This window comes from Myzus persicae, unplaced genomic scaffold (assembly GCF_001856785.1).
Source record: "Myzus persicae strain clone G006 unplaced genomic scaffold, MPER_G0061.0, whole genome shotgun sequence".
NCBI classification, from domain to species: Eukaryota; Metazoa; Arthropoda; class Insecta; order Hemiptera; family Aphididae; genus Myzus; species Myzus persicae.
Window position 1 is genome coordinate 227,259 of NW_019101047.1, and position 18,689 is coordinate 245,947.

Here is an 18,689-nt window from a genome sequence, read left to right on the forward strand (position 1 = left end):
CTCCATAATATGATAGACCTCCCCCTCCCGAGCCGATGTTCTTCCGATCGGCGGCCTTCCGAGGTTAACCATATACAATTTTTCGATTCGGTAAAACAAAACTTCCTCCACTTCTATTTGCTTAAGTGCAAATAGTTATTGATTATTTCTAAATTGTACAAAATTACCAATAATTATCATTTTGTCGATTGTTTGGAACTCACTTTCAGTCAATTTTCGTTCTTTGAAAAATAATAGACACACCCGCAGATCTCAAACATGTTAGTGAATTCTTTCAAAATCTCGATCATCCCCAGAAGAAAATGAATTAAATATACCTATCAGCGTGGTGTTGTTACTGAAAGTCTGTAATGTGCAATTTTTTTGATACCCGAAAAAGGCTCTCCACTTCCACTATTATGGGGCATTGTTTCTCGTTGATATCCGTTGCAACGGTCGAAGGCCGAGTTCGCTGCCAGTCAGTGTAGGTGTATAAGCGCCGTCGGAAGTCCGGATTATGCAATTTCGCCGTTGCAGTCGGTATCTATATCATTCCCCGAAGAAACCCGCCGGCCGCAACCGGTTCCCGACAATGTCCGGAATGCGCGCGCGGCCCGGTCCGTCTCTCGCGTTTTAATTTTATTCTCGTTTTTTTTTCTATCTCCCGCCCGGAGGAAGCTGTGCCACAGCAGCGTTGCGATGATGCGTTGCACTGCGGCCGGCTAATATATAATATAATATCTCGGAATAATAATCATATTATTATTATTATTATTATTGTATATACGGCCGGCGGTGGGCGTGACCTCGGGAAATTCGGTAGCTCCGATACATAAATCATTCGGCCGTGCTCATGCACTGCGTGGGTATACGCATATTATTATTATTATTATTGTATTATATATAATATAATAATATAATGTTGTACGGAATACAATATAATGTATCCCCATAAGAAGAGTCATATGGGAACACAGCTAAAAATCTGCGTGGAAAGATAATGATAATTGTTTTTGTCGTGGCGCGTGTACCATGCAGTGTACAAAATTACCCGCACTTAACCCGGGTAAAAAAAAATGTTCAACATATAGTATTTCATAGGTAACAAAACCAGGGTCCGTCGTTCATATAAAAGAAACACGGGTATAATAAGGTGTTATTATATTTTTGAACCGGAGAACACGTGGTTATGTAGTCAAAGGAACCCCGGTATTGCGGTCTTAATTAAGGGTTATGCCGGGTTCACAGCAACGTCGTCTGTCGTGTGGGGTGTCATTTATCGTAGTGTGAATGAATGGCTGTTGTAATAATGACAACATAATTTTTCGCTATCCATGAACTACCGGAAAACTTCCAGAGCTCAACTTTTGTACTCGAAGACAACGTACAAAGACGTGAACCCGGACTTAAATAATGTTCGACAAATATTTAAAAACATACGATTAAATAACATTTAATAACTATGAATATTACTATCACAAACTCGCGTTATAGCTGATGCCGCATTACAAATTCAGTTGTTATCTTACCCCATGGTGGAGTGGTAAGTTCGAGTAAAATATGTGTACATGGATAATGAAACGTACATCGTTCCAACGAAATCACAGCAAATTCATTATGCGTATACCACACGTATAAGTACACCGGTTTGATTCTTTTTAAACCACGTACAACTCAGCCGTGTAATGCGCGAACTGATAAAAAAGAAATAATCGTATGCTTTTTTTTTCATGCGCGTGTACGATGTCGAGTGACAAAGCATTTCGGACGATTTAACCGAACGTACCAAGCACACGCACGCACGCACGCGATTTTAATATACCATAAAACCGGTTTTAAACACTTCAAACGTGCACTCTGCGGTTTGCCATAATGAATTTTCATACATTATTATTATTATATTTTATTATTAGTATAACACACACAATAATAAACACAACTTCAATTCGTGGAATTATTTCCGTTCGCGCGCACCCAGTATAGTTGATGCGTATTCGTCATTATAATATGTACGAAAACACCCCGAGCCGGACAACAAAAGCGTCTACGTAATGATATCTGCGTCCAGACGACACAGCCGTATCTCAATAATAATTAATAACATAATGACCGTGTCGTTGCCTGCAAGTATAATATAATACATTATTAATTATTATTGGTATTATTACATATCATTAGTGTATAAAGAGAACTCTATTTATAATTCATATTATTATTACACGTTATGGCGCGATGCATATAGGTGAGTTATGAGCATACATCATTATTGTGATGTCGATAAATCGGATACACTTGCGCCCGTATTATTATTAATTTTATTAGAATAAGCGCGCTATAGATATAATATGCACTGTTATTTTATGATGATAATTTCTAGGGAACAGGTTTAAATTTAGCGTAAAAGTAAACATATATAAATATAATATTTTATAAAAATATACATGTTTATTATAGATAATGTTTATTTGAAATCGACAAAATTAATTATTCAACTTAAAAATTGATTTCTTAAATTATTTCTGTACATTAATAAATTGGTAGGAAACGCATCATTACATTGTTTATTTAGGTAAATAGCTCTAAATATTAAATAATTATGAATTTTATTTTAAATTTTTTTAGTTCCATTTAAGAGAAGTGTACATAAACCAATAGATATTAAAAATAAATCTAGAAAAAATTAGTGTCAATTTGTTTAAAATTTCAATAAACGTACTCAACTGTAGTCTGTTTTTTTGATTTTTTTACTACTAAAAATATTTATTTCAAAACAATTCATTCCTTAGTAATTATTGAGAATCTATTTTTATACATTATATATCGATTGCGCATTACTATTTATACGTACTCATAATAATATGATAATGGTCTACATATTTATATCTGGCGGATATTTTCGTAGTGTTTTAACAGACGTTATGCGGGTTTCGAGCTACCTACATCGATTTACTTACTGCCTTTAACATTTCGATCAAATTGTGGTTTTATTTTTGTCGTTGATTGCACTTAAATAGGCGGTAGTAATTAGTAGCCCTGTTAATAATGACTTATATAGCCGACTTTTCCACCGATTACGTAACCACCCCTATTCAGATCAGAATAATATTGCTCTACTCGGTCCTGTTTCGGGCACTATCCTTATTAGGTCCCCTCTCAACACTACACACATTGCATTCTTACTACTTCCGCGTAAATGAACATAACAGCAGTAGTTATGTAGCTCGACGCTAAACTAATAACTAACAAGTAATAATATGATATAATATTATAATGTGTATTTCGTATTCACCAGGTTTGGACGCGCCGGTCGTTGGTGTTAATCGCGTCTCGGTCGGTCCTAGCCGGTCGGTGTATGATGACAATCAAGTATAATATTATTATTCTGCCGCAGCGGTCGTATTTTTTACTGTACATTTTTTTTCGTCTCAAATGTCACTGTAAAAAAATAACGATAATTACGATAATTGAAATTAAAAAATACCATTGCTATGAGACCATCGATCCGTCACGGTCTTGCGGCGAATCGCGAATACGAGCGCGACGACTGCCGCCTATTAATTTAATATTATTTTGTTTATACCTACGCTACAACGCTTCCGGCGCCTTTTGGGTTTTTAATACGAACAACACAAATTATCATATTAGCGTTATAATAACACGCACAAAGCTCTTATATTTAAAAATTTATTATGCATTCGTCACTGCAGTGGCGCTCTGAAGGAGCTGTACTCTGAGTTCAAAAAAGGGATCAACATCCTTACTTCCATTGTATCACAGTATTTTGTTAATAATAATATTTAATGTAGTGACAATGCATTTGTTGATTTTAGTAGATCTCAACAAAAAATTGCTGGATAATGTGTCTTGAATGATTATTCTTGTTGTTTCTATACAATAATATTATACTTATTAATACTATATTCTACTTGCATTGAGAGTCATCAGGAGTAATATAATTTTTTTATTTCCACAGAACACGAAACGATGGATCGTTCGCTAAGGCCAACTGTTCCGCCGTGGCCACCATCAGAGAACTGCCCAGCAGCAAGGAAAACCGCTCATCGCACGGCAACAGCGGCGTCATCAAGTCCGGTCGAGTAACGGCCCGCATGACTGAAACCTGTGACGGACACATACCCCGACACAGGGCCCCACTGCCACCAGTGGATGTGAGTTTTTTATTTAAATTTTTTTTATAATAATCTATTTTAATATATTATCATATATGGGCTAGTGTGAGTACATTAATAAATGGCATTAAAGAAAAAAAGAATTGAAATTTTATCATAATCATAATAATTATAATAAGAGCGCTACACCCGCATGTGTCTTAAAAACGCATAACATACCAAATTGTACGTTTTGAATAATCTATTCAACTCAGATATGTTTAATATAAGACCGAATTGACCTATTATCAAATTTAGAAGTAAGAATATTATCTAGTCAAATTTTAAAGCAAGTTATAAGTATTTTAAAATGCAAAAAACAATTTACGATTTTAAATACTCATATTATCTTGCTTTTAAATTAAAATATAAAAAAACCTAAGAGGTTCATTAGACAATATTCTAATCTTATTTCTAAATTTGATAATAGCTAGGTCAATTCGCTCTAATATTAATCATAACAGTTGAATGTACAATTTGCCATGTTACGCGTTGTAAGACAGAGACGGCGCATACAGGTGTCTTTCGCCTCTTGTATAAACGTGGTGGGTTGGGAGCGTCGTACTTTTTTTTAGGATAGCCCCCTCCAAAAAAACTATATGCGCCAAGATGTTGAATTCATCTGCTTAACAATTGATAGTTTAAGTCACTCCTTAAATGGTATAAAAAAATCTAAGTATTTCAAACGTCTTTCCGTACTCATAAAGTATACTTAAACATTCAAAAATCAAAACTTTAATACATTTATAAATTATGTTGGCGAATCACCCCCCTTATACCATATGTATACATATACTATATCATATCTACTATACGACATTCGTGCCTACTCGACAGTTTTTTTATCGCGTTTATTTTAAACACCTTTGCGTGGTTATTATTATGACAAATTATACATAGGACCTTCGCAACAGTGTGTGGTATCGCGTGAAAAAATGTAATCTAAATGTTTTTTTTATTCGACCAATATGTACAACACGACTGATATCAAACCACAGAAATTTATCATACAATTCTTCTGCGTATGTTTGCATAATAATAAATAATAATATATAACATACCTAATAGGTACCATTCTCTACATATCTTTGAACTTGTTTTCGATGAATACAACCGGAAAACTATTTTAATAACGATATCATCACACTATTTATTTGAATATTCCTGGTTAGGCTGATAATAGAAACACACAATTTTATTGTGTTTCGTGTTCGTTGGCGAATCATTGGAAAGCGTTATTTAATAGGGAAGCCAACCATTATTATTTTAATTAATATAATTAATATACAATTAGAAAGTTAAATTACAAATTAACAACTCGCAGCGTGCATTAGTATAATGTAATAATACATTAAACTAAATACTGATCTATACGTATCTGTAATCTGTTATGCGTACATGTATAAATGTACGTGGTACATTGAAAGACCGCAATGATTTTAAACTATGGAAATAAAAGAGTGTACTCGTAATTTATCATTGTGGAACTATAAAAATCGATTAATGCCCTCAATGCCTTCAATATGCATAGACATTATTTAGTTTTTAGTGATAACTTATTAGTTATTAGTGTCCGTAATTAATTCCCGAAATGTTATATTATTCGTTTCTTCATTCTTGCTATTTTATCTGTTTGCTCACTGCGAGTTTCCGGAATATCGTATCACGTCGCATACCTCGAAAAATGCACGCATTTCTAAAAGATTTTACTACGAAAACCTGCTTCATTAATGCCTCATGTTTCTTGTAAACAGCTAAATAGTTTACCGCATTCGCTAATGACGTTTAACTATTGTTTGTTATATTGTTCCGTTTCCTATAATATTTAAGTTATTTAAAATTCCGATATCGTATAACATACCTTGCCATGTACTCGTATAGTCTCCTCTACATCAAGTCTCTACCTACGTATATTTTAATTAAAAACAGATAAACACTCCGAAGCGAATGGGAACCGCAGAAAACATCGTAAAATTAATATTATTATATGCATACTTTTTTATTAACTCTTTAAGAAATTGATGTGTTTAAAAACAAAAACATTGATGTAGAAATAATTCACTGGCTTATTTCAATGGAATTCCGTACAAAATACTTAACGTCATGAATTATGAGATAATATATTGCATTAAAAATAATTTAATGCTGTAGGTGCAGAAAATAAAACTTATAATCAATCCTTGTAAAACACGTGTCAATAATTATACACATTTTCTATTCAATCGATATCGTTTTCAAAAATAAATTGTTACCTACATGATTTGTCGGACACAAACAAGAGTTATCTTAAAAATGATTTTAATATAAATTCGAAAACTTAAATGTATAACGCGTATGAAGGCATGTATAATATCATTTCCATTATTTTTCTATGTCTTTAAACTATGATATAGTATAATATCGACTATAATATTCGATATCGACAGTACGATTATTCATCGACGTTAATATATCCATATTTTATACTCGGCGACTCGAAGTCAAACCGGGTACGGTGTGCTCTTCGTCGATGTGATGACGAACCAGTTATATTATATCGATTGATGCACGTCGTGTTTGAGTATAAAAAAAATGAAAAAATTCCGTCCGTGGGTGTTCGGTTTATACAATAGTAGTCGTACTTAAATGAAAAAACAAAAAAAAGATATCCGTCAAGGACGAATTTGAGGTCGATGTAGTCGAAAGAATCATAGTCGCCGCAGCATATCCGAGGGAATTTTTTCTGTCTCTCGTTCGTCAACAACATACTCGGCGGCGTAGGTAATGCATTATTATCATATAGGTATTATATTATTATACCAACTACCGCGCAGTGTACGTACACTGTCGCACGCACAGGCACAACCGACAGAAACAATGAGGTCTCCGAATATTGTCTTGAAACACGACCGATTGGTTAATTTATAAACAATAATAATATTATGCGTACGTTGTATTTTATTATCTATTTCCGACGACAAGGTCAGTCCTAATTGTAGTATATCGTCGACACTTGCGTTTAAGCTCGGGGTTTTTTTTTGGGGTCGCCGCTATTGCCCATGTCGTTACCTAATGTAATATGTTATCAATGAATGTGTGTTTATGATAAAGGAACGCAAACATATGAGTGTATACAAATGAACCGTTTTTATAGGTCAAGGACGCGGCTTGCGGACACGAAAAGTTTCCATCCTGTCCGGCCACCGCCACGGCGACGACCGTCAAAAGCAATGGAATGTCCGTCACCGCGGCCAGAAAGTCCTGGGCGGAAGAGCAGACGGGCAGCAGCGGCATCAGCAGCAGTAATAGTTACCCGAAGGAACAACCGCCGCCCATCGTCCGGCCGTATCCCAAGAGACTGTCCAACGGGCTGTACACGCAACAAGTAAACACGCTAGCACACAATATTATAAAATATACAGTCTGTTATAGTAATAATATTTACCTAACCAATTGAATATTAATTATTATTATCATGGGCATGTCGCGTTCTACGCTGACATGAAAACGGGGTAGGTGAGGGAAATCAGACCTGTACGCGGGAAATCATCTCGTCATTATTTATCATCATAATATTGAAATATATTTTGTATTTTCGACGAACTAATATTATATACATTATAGTATATTTTATGAACGTGATATAATATCGTGTACTCCGTCGCCTCCGCGACCACCGCCAAGGTGCTATTAGGATCTAATAATACGCGCTCGTGGAACACGAGTGGATTGGTGAAAGTCAACGGAAAAATATGTAGAAAATACAAACCAGCAGAGGAGGAGTTTAATAGACAAAACGTAAAGATACAAACGGGCAGATAGTCTCGCTGTGCAGCCGTCGAATTTGTTGCAAAACCGTTATTAATTGGTTCGACATTTCCCCGCGAAAATTAATGGCAATACATATTATGCATAATGTCATCAGTTATGATGAGCACTTTCCTGCAAAATGTATGAAATATGCAAAAATATGCACATTCAAATTTTGAATGTGGTACCACGGCATCGAGAAATGAATTCATTTCGCACTCTGCTAAATTTTACAATGAGTAACAAAAGTATGCAAATGCTATAAGTCCCGAACCTTGGTCATTACACTCGGTGAGACGTTATTATAATAATACAGTTATTATTAATATTGCGTACACATACAACACCCACCCCACCCGAAAATAATTAATAATAATGTCAACGCGAGTTCATAATATTTTTAAGTGTATCACGGAGCGGCATTAATGCATTATTGGCCGTATAATAAATAATAATAATATAATGTGGGACTTGACGATGACGACGACGACGCCACCGCGGACGTGTCAGTCCCGAGACGGGTCACTGACTTTGAATCTCGTCTTCGGACACTTCACGCTCTGCCGGTACGACACACGCCCTATTATAATAATATATTATCATGATTACAATATTTATCGCCGCGACTTTATAATAATAATATTATTGGCGATTTCGTGGTCGTCGGGCGCGAGCTCTCGATCCAAGACAACCGAATCCGATTGTTGTCGATTATTATAAATAGTGTTGTCGTTGTTATAATCGATGTTGTTTCGCGTGATCGCCAGCATTATAATAATACGTACCTCCCGGGGTCACACCTACACGCCGACGACGATTTGGGAAGTCTAAAATATCGATTTTGTTCGACGCAGTGGAAGCGGAGGATGGGCAATTAATGATGTATAGTTATAAAAATATTCCAAAATGAGCCTATATACTCTGCGGTCGTCACGCGGTAAATTTATTTACTATATTATTATCCTTTCGGTAAAACGTTCTTAGAAATACGTTTGCTAACGATAATAATGATGATGATGATGATGATGATGATGACGACGACGATGACAACTGCTCGCCGGGGCAAAGGACGCGGCATGCGCGACCGTGCATTTTTGTGATTCCACCGGAGTCGGTGCACTCGACCTGCATGCAGTCGTTGTCGTCGTTGTTGTTCAGCTGCAGCGACAGCGAGTGTGTAGATCATGGGTAAAACTGCAGTCTGTGTATAATAGCCAACAAGTATCGATTCGACCCGCGATGTGCACTCTCCGCTAATGCTGGGTGTTCGTATATTTTGTCTTCGTTTTCGAGAAGCACCGGATCTCGATTTTCCGAATTTCGAATAAATTTCGAATTAAGAAATAAGAGCTCAATGCTTACGCATACTTGTAATACATATATTTATCGGCGTGCAGGTCGTCGTTGTCGATCGCTATTCTCCCGCGAGAAATTCCGGTGCTCTATTCGTGTTGACGAACCGTGTCCGGCGTGTTCGCCGCGAATCGATTTGTCGTCGGACGGGCCGGGCCTCGCTCACCGCGGAGAACCAGGCGTGTCGGATGCGAATAACGAGCGAAACACTTTCGGTGTGTACGGCGGCGGCGGTGCGCGGATAAATGTTTGTTTAACGAAACCGGTTTGAGTATTAGGGCTTACAATGTATATTATAATGTGCTGTCGGCCAGACTTAGATGCCGCCGAAGTTTTTGACCCCAAGCCATTGTTCGTATATACCTGTATACATGTATTTTCTTTATATGCGACGGGGAAACACCACTCAGCCTATACCATGGGCGATCGATTAAATTATGTATATTTTTATACCATCAAAATACTAATATAATGATCTCACGATTTAGGGACGATTATAATTGTCATATCATAAAGACATTTATTATATTATTATGCGTATTGATCGTATTGATATTAAATATTATATTGAGTGTGACATAATAGTATTTTTTTTTTGCAACACTGATGACATGGACTATTTTTTGCAGTTGAAAACCGTGATGGAGCGTTGCGAAAAAGGCAAACCCGAGCTGCTGGACCGGGTGCGGTCGATGAGAACCAAAAGCGGTGGTAGCGGTTACGTGGAAAGGCTGCAGCAGACCGCCGAGAAACATTTTTGTGTGCCATTATCGACGACCGTCTTGTCGGATCCGGCGGACCCCAAGTCTCAGCTAACGCAAGCGCAGCTAGAAAAGTATTCCAGAGCTTACGACGACTCGCCGCACGTTAGTGACCGATTTCATAAATACCATTACACGCTCTTTGGCGGAAACGTCGTCGTATATTATAATTGTTATTGTAGTTGTTGTACATTTTTAAAAATCTTGTTTTTCCGTTTCCGCAGCGAGAAACAGACGAGTACTCAAGCTGTTTCGACGGTAGCGACAGCGCGTTGTCCAGCCATCTGACCAAGGAGGAGCTGGAGCATTACACTCGGATCTACGAGGAAAAGTCCACGTCCCAGATCAGCCTGACTGAGAAAACTGTACCCTCGCACCAACACCAGACCTCGTACGCTCAGAGCGAAGGGTACCACAGTTATGTGTCCAGCACCGATTCCACGTCAACCCCGTTTCTGGACAGGTATATGTTTGATATAATTCGATTCAAAAACGTCGAAAAATATTTTACGAGCAACCGGTTTTTGGATTTTTCATTTCTTAACACAACGGTGGACTTATTTGCAGGTTGAGGAGAGACAGCGAATCCGCCGTCGTGGTCGTCAACAGCAAAGACTCTGAAAAACCCGCCGCCGCCCAGGGGAGGGACTCGAGTGCCAGCTCCGGTTCATCTAGCGAAACGCTCAAGTGGCACGGTTCCAACAGTGATTTGAGCACCGTGTCCAGTGGCGGGCACCACCGGGCAACCACCCAGCTCATTGCTCACAGCGCCAAGGTGTCGGCACCGCAGAGACACCACTCCGAGTCAGTGATGAGCGTAACCGACGGATGGTCAGGCTCCAGCGTTCTAGAGCACAGGGTCGGAAACCAGAGAAATCTCCGGAAATTATTTCCGGTCAGCACCTACACGGTACAACCGGCCATGGTTGTAGATGAAAAGACTTCACCAAAGTACGGACGACTGCACTGCTCACCTATCTATATCATATTTGTTTATGCTTGTAAAATGTTGACATATCACGTATATAAGTACCAGCTGTAAACCATAGAATTGTTAAACTCATTTTACTCATTAAGTAGGCAGTAATATGAGTTGATATTATCGTTCCTAAAGTATTTTAATGTATTTGGGACCATTGGGATGGAAACAAATACAATCGCACATTAAATCGAAGTCGATGCCAATGCCACGTCAATAATATTATTGTTGTCTCTGTTATCATAATAATATTAATGTGGGTAAATATTACAGAGTCGCAGTAGGTCAGGTGGATACCTCAGTATGAATTATATAACAGTTTGTGTAGCATCAATAATTAATTATTAATTATGAAACGATCTCGAGTCAGAATAACATCAAGTAATTAGTGAATGATCCGTTATCACCACATTTGACGATGTACCCATGTATTTGTATTGTTCGACGTTTTTATTATTATTACTATAAAGATATATATCAAAATTTAGTTTTCTATTTCATTTAAATCTTGGACGTCATCTGCTTATGCATAATACCACACTCTTATCAAATTTATTTATCTTATTTTTCTTATTATTCTAAATGACTAGGGATAAAGTATAATGCATTTTATTCCTGTGTCATATATATATATCAGACACGGTTGTATAACACAAACTTTCTCTACACTAATATACTTTCCTCACACGATTATAATATTATAATTTATAAGCATACCGTAGTCGTATTCTAATTATCTCACTTTGACAAAATATCACACTCGTTGTCCATTGGTTGTTTAATCTTAAAATACAAAAATGATACATTTCGTCACTTTTGATTTAGAATTGTAAAGGGTAGGTCGTTGGTACTGTACGGTTCGTATATCCCTAAACAAAATGATCTACGATTTGACAACTAAAATGCATAATAATCATAACAAAATATGCTCTGTATTATAAATGTTCAACGAACCTTACGGAGTAATTATATACTCGTATCATGAATTCATTTAAAATTCGAGTTCGTGTTTTTAATTATTATAATTACTATATCGCCATAATCGTCTCCGGAGCTTAAACATCAGATACACTGAGTGGTAATCCTTAGGAATATTTCCAAAAGAAAGAAATATTTAATTGGAAATTTATCGGAAATATTTCCACAACATATTTTTCTTCCCTAAATTGTAAATTTTTTTCGTTCTATTGGTTTACACTATTATAGGTTCCCTGGATTAATTTATATGATTTATATGAAGAAACTAACACAACATTGAAAATGTGTTACTTATGTTTTTTCTAAAAAACCAAGCTAAATGTTTTAAGAGATAATTTCTTCAATACCTAGCAACTTTTGTGTAGAAGATGTAGTAATAAAGATGCAGACTTTAAAGACATAACTTTTCAATTTTCATTGAGAAAAGAAGATATCATCATAATACTAATCATAAAAAAGGATGATTATATTGTGTTTGTGTTTGAAATGGCAATAATATTATTTTAACTCCCCTACTGCAATTTTAAAATTCATATTAAAAATTCCCATTATTTAGGATATAATTATAAATTCCGGAAATATTTCTAGTTAATATTCTCTAACTTTAAATACCGAGAAATTAACAACCTAGATACACCATATAAATCATATATTAAAATAAATAAATGGGACCTATACCTTATCATTAAATCATAATATTATACTTTTACATATGACTTACCCTTGATTTACATTTATAAACACATGTATAGTACAACTGAGCCAGATGTTAACGGCTGTTTTCGAACCGTTTTTAGATCTCCACCAGCGCTGACAGTGGCTGAACGTATCAACGAGCTGGAAAAGCAGCAACAGCAACAACAGCTACAACAAACGCCCAACAAGTTCTCGTATTTTGACCCGGAAAAGAAGCACAAAGTGGCAGACCACTCCCTGAGGGCCATACAGAAGCGGGCCTTGTTGTCGTTCTACGAGAGACACCAGCCCGGGTCGTCTTGGAGGTCTGAGCCGCAGCTGTCGCCACCGCCACCTAGGCCTCCGCCAATACCCTGCCGCCCACGGTTGCCCACTCCGCTGTCTAGGCGCTCGTCTATTTCGTCCGAATACGACACTCCGGCCACTTGGAACGACGTGAGTCCCGATTAACTATTGATTGTCCTCTAGTGTCTAGTACCTTCTTCGGTATTCCTTCTGTTGAATTTTGGGCACCATTATCCAGAGTGAATAAGTGACCGCAAGAGACTATTGTACCTATGTCAATTCCTCAAACTGCTTGTGAACTCAAAAGTTCAGTGGCGAACCTAAAGCTCGGCCATGCGGGAAGGGATTAATATTTTTTATTACAACATTTGACACAAATGTCTCCTCCTCCTCAACGTTACGTATTATCGATTTCTTGAATTTATAATGCTGACTTGATAATTATATTATTGTTATAGATACAACTCTAATTACATAAATTAAAATCCTAGATCCAACATACTCCACGATAACAATCTAAACAGTCTCGATGAATCTATATTGGTACTTTTATAATGCCCTACCTAAAATATGAAATAATGTTTAGAGTTTCTGACTCATAATGATATAATATATGACTGTATAGTTTATTATAATAATATATTATAATTTATAGGTAGTGAAGTTACTGTGGGTATGACCTCTTTTTTTCCCTCTCATCGATAATGCAGTGTATTATTTGTTGTAATAGAGTGTTTTGTTTTACTTTATGTCCGCAGGATTGTTCGAAAGATGACAGTTCAGCCGAAGAAGCGAGCATCGCCAACTCCAAGGAACTCAGTAAAAACAACCCGCTCAGGAGGTACATCATAAACTACTGAGTTACATAGTATTAAGATTAATATTTTATGTATATTATTCATTCAAATAACGTCAAGGTTAGGTATTCTTGTGCGCATATACATAGAAATCGAACGGTTAAAAATGCTCAAAACTAAAACGGTTGTTAAAAATATGAACTTCCCCTTAAAATTTATTAAACAACATCGCCACTTTAAATTGCCTATACCAAACCCCTTAAAAAGATTTTTATTTAAAAATATATAAATATCTATGGAAAATTGAAACTTTTACTTTATAAACTAACACATCATTTTTTCAAAGTTTTATGAGTTTCTAAGAATCAAATGTATTAATTTTTGGAAATTACTATTTTAATTTATAACTTATTACTAAGGTACCTATTTAAAATAAATTATTATCATAATTATTGTATTTCGTTATTATATAAGTTACAAGATTAACTACACGCATTCTTCGATTTACACATTTAAAAAAAAAATTGTCATTGATTTTAATTTGTAATCAATGATCATTAAACCAATAAATTTGATTCTATTCAAAAGTAGACAAATGATTACTGTAGAACTATATTTTGAATTATAGTTTCTTTTGTATTATTATTTTTTTTTCTTTCAAATTATTTATTCATTTACAAAAACTCAAGTTTAAAATTCTAATCTATTTAAAAAAAAAAAAATTAGTTGAAATATTATAGTTTTGTATTTCATGTCAGTTGTCAGGTTTTGTTGAACTATAATAGTTTTAATTTATTTACTTAACTAAACTATACTTTACTTGTTTTCTTTTACATATTCATTTATAAAATAAATCAACCTATAATAACATATGATGCTAAAACTTGGCAAACCAAGTAGGTACTTAAGTGTATATGACAATTTAATAATTTAATGCATTTTTATAGTTGATTATTTTCAAATTAAATATAAATTCGATAATTTATCATACATATTTTAATCGATTATAGAATACACCGCTGGTTATCTGCCAAATTTGTATATGTATTTATAACAGGTTTTAGCTAATAGCGAAGTAATGAATCATCGCTGTATTGAGTATTCACTATTAGTATATTAAATATTTGTTCTAAAAGTGGTTGGTAATGTACTAACATGGTCGTTCAGTTATAGGTAGTCTAAAAAACTGTTACATTACAAAATAAACAAAATAAATCAAATATATATTTTAAATAATTAAATATAATTTTTGCATGTATAACTTTTTTAATTGTAATTACGCTGATATAACGTTTTGCTTAGCATCGATAGATTGGAATACTTTATTTAATGATCTTAGTATTAATGAAGCTGTCGACTTGTTCTATTCTATTATTTATGATATCATTGATATTTTTGTTCCTAAAATAATTAAACGTCAGTCATACTACCCTCCGTGGTATAGTAAAAATTTAATAGAAACTATTTTTAAAAAAAAAATTGCTCATAAAGTGTTTAAGAGTTCTGGTTTGGTGAGTGATTACAATAAATTTTCTAATCTTCGTAGTAAATGTAAGTTTCTCTCTAAAAAAGATTATCTTAATTATATAAATAAAATTCAAACTAATTTAAAAATCAATCCTAAAAAATTTTGGAATTTCATAAACAGTAAACGTAGAAATAATTTTTTACCTAATTGTATGCATTTAAACACAGATGAATTTAATACTCCTAAGGATATTATTAATACTTTTGCGAACTACTTCTCTAGTGTTTATGAAAACTATGATAATATTAATGTAAATTACAAGCAGCAAACTCCTCCCAAAGTTCTTATTTCTTCACTACATTCTTGCTCTATCGATTTATTTGAGGTATTTGAAGCATTAGGTTCATTAAGTTCCAATTCCAGTCCTGGGCCCGATTTAATTCCAAGCATATTCCTAAGAGAATGTAAATTTGTCATTTCCACGCCATTACATTACCTATTTAATTTATCACTCTCTCTCGGGCTTTTCCCTGATAGCTGGAAAACTAGTTTTATTCGACCAATTCCTAAATCTTCATCTGATCTATCCAACATTGCAAATTACCGTCCAATATCCTTGCTTTCTCTCATACCTAAAATATTTGAATCAATAGTTGCAAATAAGGTATTATCTGTTTTGAATCATGTAATCATAGATGATCAACATGGTTTTCGACGAAATAAAAGTACGATTACTAATTTGCTAAACTTTCGAAATTTTATATCTGATGCTCTTTCTCGTGGATCGAATGTTGATGTCATTTACACAGACTTTACCAAGGCGTTCGATAAAATTAACCATAAAATCTTATTTACTAAATTGAAACAAATTGGTATTTGTGGCTCTTTCTTATCCTGGGTCATCTCCTTTATTGAAGATCGTCAGCAAATAGTAGCTTACAAAGAACACTGGTCAATTCCAATTCGTGTTACATCAGGAGTTCCTCAAGGGTCCCATTTAGCACCAATATTATTCCTTATTTTTATTAATGACATTCATTTCCATAATTGCACTAAATTAATGTTTGCCGATGATATGAAGTTATTCCGTATAGTTGATAATCAGAATGATTCTGATTTACTTCAGCTCGATTTAAATACTCTCTATGAGTGGTGCATTAACAATAATTTTACTCTTAATACTAAGAAATGCCAGATAATGACATTTTCCAGAGCTCGAGTTATTTCTTCATTTGATTACAACCTTAATGGTGAAACACTCCTTCGGACTATGGGGGCTATTAAAGACCTCGGTATTTATTTCGATCCTAAACTTAAATTTGACAGTCATATTACCAACATTGCTAACAGGTCAAATAAAATCCTTGGTTTTATCCGTCGTAATTGTGCTGATTTTGACGATTCATTAGCTTTAAAGTCTATTTACTGTAGCTTGGTACGCTCTATTTGTGAATATGGCTCAATAATATGGTCTCCTTATCAATCGGGTCATAAGCAAACCATTGAAAAAATTCAACAAAAATTCCTACGTTTCCTTTCATTTAAATGTTCCATAATCAGAGAACCCCATTCTTCATATACTCCACTACTAACAATTCTCAACCTCGAAACACTTGAACAACGTCGTCTGCGATTAGATTTGTACTTTTCGTATAAACTTTTTTCAGGAAATATTGATTGTCCTGAGTTCCTAAGTCGCTTCTCCTTCCATACCCCTATTCGTAACTCCCGGTCTAAAAACACTTTCTATCTAAACACAGAAGTAACTAATTACGCAAGCAATACTCCCCATCATAGAATTATGAAAACTATAAATAAATTAAATATCGATCTGTTCATATCACCAAACTTCAACTCATTCAAAAATTATTGTAATTCCTTACTTGTTAATTCATAGCTATAAGTATGTTAAATAATATGTATGTATAATAATTAATATTGTACCTACCTTTTTTGTTTTTCTCTATAATTATTCTGTTTATGTATATTACTTAACGATCGATTGTCGTTATTATTATTATTATGTATGTAATTGGGCCTGGCCCGTTTAAAACTTAAATAAATAAATAAATAATAAATAAAATCCGTTTATGTATACCTATACCTATACGTATGTAGCACTAATCGCTTGTTTTTGTACATTGTTCAGTTCTAGCTGCGGTTCACTATCTACAGCGATTCTTGGGCCAATGGTACTTGGACCATCGATATCGATTGACGATTGGGTGCCCGAACTGCCACCTAAGAAGAAACAAGTCGCTCGGCAACAGACGCCCCAAGCAAAACGCGAACCGAGTCCAGACCTACCGCCACCACCACCGGTGGTCGATGACGACGAGCAAATGTTCGTATCAGACGAACCACTGCCGCCACCACCACCGGAGGCTATCTGGCCTAAACCCGAGTCGTTGAGGAACGACAAGTTCCTGCGCAATGGCAAGGAGAAAAGACTGGAGAGCAGTTTTAGCGCCGTCGAAGACGTGCTTCTCAGCAGAGACTTTAATGCCGGCTGTGGCGGTGTATCAGCCGGATTGTTCACTAACAACAATTACCATCTACATGGCCACCAGCACCAGAATCAGCATAACGCAATGAGTGAAAAATCAAAATCGCTGTCTTACATATATGACAGTCACAAAGCAGTACCGCAGACACCGGTCAAGTCGTTCGCCATTGAACTGCTACAGCCGCCCCTGCTGCCTGCACCGCCGCCGCCACCTTCACTAACGACTGACGACAAAGCACTGCAGTTTTTGCACAATGGCAACAAAGAGTTTGGTCGTTCATCGAGCGTCCGTCGCAACAAACTCACCATACCCAACAAGGATTACTGCAAGTCCGAGTTCTCGGCCCGGAAGTCCGTGTTTCAGGGTGCCGGTGGTTCCGCGGTTCCTAAACAGCAGGTGGTCATGTCCACCGTAAAACCACCGGCGTTCAGCGCCACCATTTCAACGGTCCAGAACAACGTGGTCAAACACCAGATTTGCACCCCTCTGAAAATTGCCAGGGACGCAGATAAGAAAGCAGCGGCGGCCACCGTCAGGTCACCGTCTACCGCTAAGCTCCCCATAGTCGTCGGGCCGCTCAAGTCATCGGGAGTGTTTCCACCATCTCTCGAACCCAGCTGTCCTCCGACTCTCTACCAACAGTGAGTACCTTTTGAAGATTAAGATATTATTCATATTATATACTGGTATTATAGATATTTATCTCATAAATTATTATGATTATTATTATAAGCCGATTGCTTATGTGTCTAACGACCATTCCACGAATTTTGGTGGGTGTCCCGCTTTATGAATGAAAAATGTATTTATCGTTTTCGCCAAAAACAACGTCGTAAAATATAATAAGAATTTTTTTTATGTGGTAGCAAGACGAGGAAATTTAAAATTGGTCGTAAATTTAAATGAGTATACTTCGAAATTGTTATTA

General features: G+C 35.7%; 1 protein-coding gene across 3 annotated transcripts in view; it reads left to right on the plus strand.

Annotated features, from left to right (window-relative positions):
• LOC111027502 (protein Shroom) overlaps window positions 1–18,689 on the plus strand; it is a 174,373-nt gene that overhangs the window by 102,584 nt on the left and 53,100 nt on the right. For all 3 annotated transcript variants that reach the window (XM_022305894.1, XM_022305895.1, XM_022305896.1), the window contains 8 exons: window positions 3,953–4,148; window positions 7,282–7,512; window positions 9,920–10,156; window positions 10,276–10,514; window positions 10,619–11,002; window positions 12,806–13,139; window positions 13,748–13,830; window positions 17,404–18,402. In XM_022305894.1, coding sequence (XP_022161586.1) covers window positions 3,953–4,148; window positions 7,282–7,512; window positions 9,920–10,156; window positions 10,276–10,514; window positions 10,619–11,002; window positions 12,806–13,139; window positions 13,748–13,830; window positions 17,404–18,402 — 2,703 coding nt within the window. The remainder of the gene's footprint in view (window positions 1–3,952; window positions 4,149–7,281; window positions 7,513–9,919; window positions 10,157–10,275; window positions 10,515–10,618; window positions 11,003–12,805; window positions 13,140–13,747; window positions 13,831–17,403; window positions 18,403–18,689) is intronic.